The following is a 3,063-nucleotide window of genomic DNA, read 5'->3' as shown; positions in this document are numbered from 1 at the left end:
GCAGGCCTGCCAGAGCTGGCGGGGGGCCACGCCGCCTCCGGCTCCCGACGGGCTGGAGGCTACTCGTGTCCCTGGCCCTGGAGGAGCCCAGGGGCTTCACGGAATGAGCCGGTCACTGCATCCTGTATTGGTCATGGTTCTGAGAAAAGCAAATATCACTTTTGGCTGCATTAAAACAAGCATCATGTATAAAATAAAGGAGCCAAAGTTCCGTTCTTTATTCCCCTGGTGCACAAGGAGTGAAAGTGCGGGCTTGGGAGGGGCCCAGCAGAGCAGGGGCACCAGGTCAGCCCTGGCAGTGGGCAGGGGCTTGGCCACATGCGAGAGGGCTCCAGGAGCAGAGGGGCTGTCCGCGGGGGCTGGGCGCACCCTTTGCTAAAGGGACAGTGGAAACTTGGTGTAGAAGACCACAGGGCCTGAGGGTGTGGCGGGTGGTCCTGAAAGGGGCCTGCCTGCAGGCCTGGAGCTGGAACCTCTGAGCCTCCTGCCCGGATCCTGGCCTCGCGTACTCCTTCGGGCCTTCGGTGGGAGCCGGTTACCCCGACGCTGGCCTCTGGTTCGTGCTCCAGGTGCACCAGCCCCACCCGGTTCTGTCCCCGAGGGCTAAGGGGCACTCCCTGGGACCAGGCTCTGCTGCGACAGGCTTTCCTCCACACCCCAACAAGCCTTGGAGTCAGACGCCAGCATCTCCCCACAGCCCCCAGCAGGCTCTTGGCGTCCTCACATACTGAGAAAGGGATGGGTCCTGAGGGGAACGTGTGCACCTGCAGCCCGTGTCGGCTGGGAAGCAGGGACCGCCCAGTCCCGGGGAAGCACTCGCACTCTCGGGGCCTCTGTGCTGCACCCCCAGGAGTTACCTGCACCCGAGACCCCGGGCAGGAGTGTGGGAAGCCAGAGGGGGCCGTTACTGAGCCCTGGGCTGTTCTGGGACAAGGAGTGGGGGATAGTGGGGTGGGATTCCCCATGGGGGTGCTTTCTGGCTTTTGGTTTTGCGAGTGTGAGATTGTGGAGGGGAGGAAGGGGTGCTTTTGATAGGGTCTTGCCACATCCTGCCCCAGCCTCCCAGTTCACTGGGCATACAGGCATGGCTCCTGCCCCAGCCTGTTTAGGCTGGATGGGGAACCGAACCTGGGCCTCCCAAGCAGCCTCAGCCGTTAGACAGTGGCAGCCTACCGCTTGTACCACTGAGGCTTGCCTTTGTTTTTCTTAGAGAGAGCATGCAAGAGAGACTCGGGAGGACCTTGCCGAGTCCAGCCTGGTCTCCCAGCTGGCAGGACCATGGGCGGCACGCCCTGCGTTCAGGCCAGTCTGGGACCTGAACCCAGGCCTCCCATGTGGCTCCAGAAGCGCCCCGTGGCCGTTGTCCTCCATGTCGAAGTGGGAACAGCATCTTGAGTTGGAGCCTCTCTGATGAGCTCATGTGAAGCGGCTGGGCAGAGGAGGCAAGCCCAGGAACGGGACAGACCCAGTCGCCATTGGAGGCTGACACCTCCAACCCCAGCCCCTCTGGGGCGGACCGGTGCACACAGACTTGCACTCACTCGCACTCACGCGCACTCCACATGCTCCTTTGGGCCTCGCACACACCCTGTCCTGCTCTGGGGAGGAGGGACTGCACACCATGTGCCCCTATTTTGGGGGCGCTCTGGGCTTTCCTGCATGCACATGGCCTCTCCTGGTCCTGCATGCTCCCCACTCCGCTCACGCCCCACAGACCTGCGCGTGCTCACCCCCAATGGACACACACACACACACACACGCACACACGCACGCACACGGGCGCTAGGGAGAGCAGGCAACTGCTGCCACGTCTGGGCACGGCCCCTTTATTTGCTTCAGGAGGCGGAGAACTTTCTCAGCGCGACGACCACGAGTGCCAGCACCACGCAGGTGGCCAGCAAGGCAGCGATGACGATGGCCGCGATGGCGCCGGGACCCAGCGAGCCTGCGGGACGGGGCGGAGGATGGAGTCAGCCTGAGCCCTCGCCCTCCGGCCACCCACTCCCCGACTGCCTGCACTCCGTCCTGTCCTGTCCCCTACTGTCCCAGTCCCCAGGCCATACCGTTGCCCTGGTCCAGCCGCTCCCGCACGGTGCTGTCCTCAGGGCCCGGTGGGGCCGTGGGGGCCGGTGGCCCAGTGGCCGCGGGCTCCTGGGGGCTGGTGCTCTCAAAGGGGCCTTCTCCGGAGGGCAGCTCAGCAGGCTCACTCCACAGGGTGGGCTCCGGCCCCGGCCCTTCGGCTGCAAGGACAAGGACAAGCAGTGGAGGACAGGCAGTGGGGCTCAGGCTGGCAGGGCCTCAGGGGACCTCGCCCCCCAGGTTAGCGAGGTTGGGGGGCTGGAGGCCCTGTGTGCAGGGCCCCGGGGCTCGGCAGTGCTCCAGCCCTCATGTCATGGGAAGGGCACCTGTGAGATTCAGCCAGGCCAGGAGACCAGGCCTTGTCCCCAAGCCTACTGGGGCCATGTGCAGGGACAGACCCATGGCAGGACGAGGCCATGAAGGGAGCCACAGGCCCTCGGGAATGCCCTGAAAGACATGGGCCGCAGTCCAGCTCAAGGCAGGGCCATGGGCTCAAATCCCAACGCCCTGGGCAGGGGCTTGGCCACTCCCCTGACTGGGGCTATGTGGAGCTCGGTGAGGGGCCACTCGAGAGGGACCCCTGCCCCTGTAGGGCAGACACAGGGCAGCCTTCATGGAGGAAGAGGCTTGGAATTGGGGTTCCTGCCAGCCAGACCAGGAGGGCACCACTGTCTGGAAATGGCACCCCAGGAGCACAGGCAGCCCTGCCTCCTCCTTGGCCCTAAGCTGGGAAGGGCCGTGCAGCCCTGGACCCAGGTCCAGTCGGGGGACGCAGTGTTCTAAGAAGTGGGAGCCGGGGCATTGCTGCCTGCCGACAAACAGGGGACGAACAGGGCATCCCCGTGAGGAAGGGAGGCCCCACACGAGCCGGGCCCACCAGCCCCTGCAAGAGCCCTTCACTGCTCATGGGTTTGGGGACCCAGGGACCAGAAAGCGGAAAGGAGGCTTGCTGGGTCCAACAGGACACACAGACAAGAGCCCTAC

General features: G+C 64.9%; 1 protein-coding gene across 2 annotated transcripts in view; it reads right to left on the bottom strand.

Moving 5' to 3' along the window:
- Positions 1 to 1,814: 1,814 nt before the first annotated feature.
- Positions 1,815 to 3,063, bottom strand: part of SNORC (secondary ossification center associated regulator of chondrocyte maturation) — a 37,035-nt gene continuing 35,786 nt past the window's right edge. Inside the window, exons 5-6 of one of the 2 annotated variants that reach the window (XM_006171145.3) lie at positions 2,064 to 2,240; positions 1,815 to 1,945 (exon numbers count right to left, since the gene is read on the bottom strand). In XM_006171145.3, coding sequence (XP_006171207.1) covers positions 1,836 to 1,945; positions 2,064 to 2,240 — 287 coding nt within the window. In that variant the 3' untranslated portion in view covers positions 1,815 to 1,835. Of the gene's footprint in view, positions 1,946 to 2,063; positions 2,241 to 3,063 lie in introns of those variants that run through there. The other variant, XR_003548349.1, reaches the window with a different exon arrangement.

Source organism: Tupaia chinensis, unplaced genomic scaffold (assembly GCF_000334495.1).
Source record: "Tupaia chinensis unplaced genomic scaffold, TupChi_1.0 Scaffold149383_1, whole genome shotgun sequence".
In the NCBI taxonomy this organism is placed as follows: Eukaryota; Metazoa; Chordata; class Mammalia; order Scandentia; family Tupaiidae; genus Tupaia; species Tupaia belangeri.
This window is presented reverse-complemented; position numbering and strand designations above follow the sequence as displayed.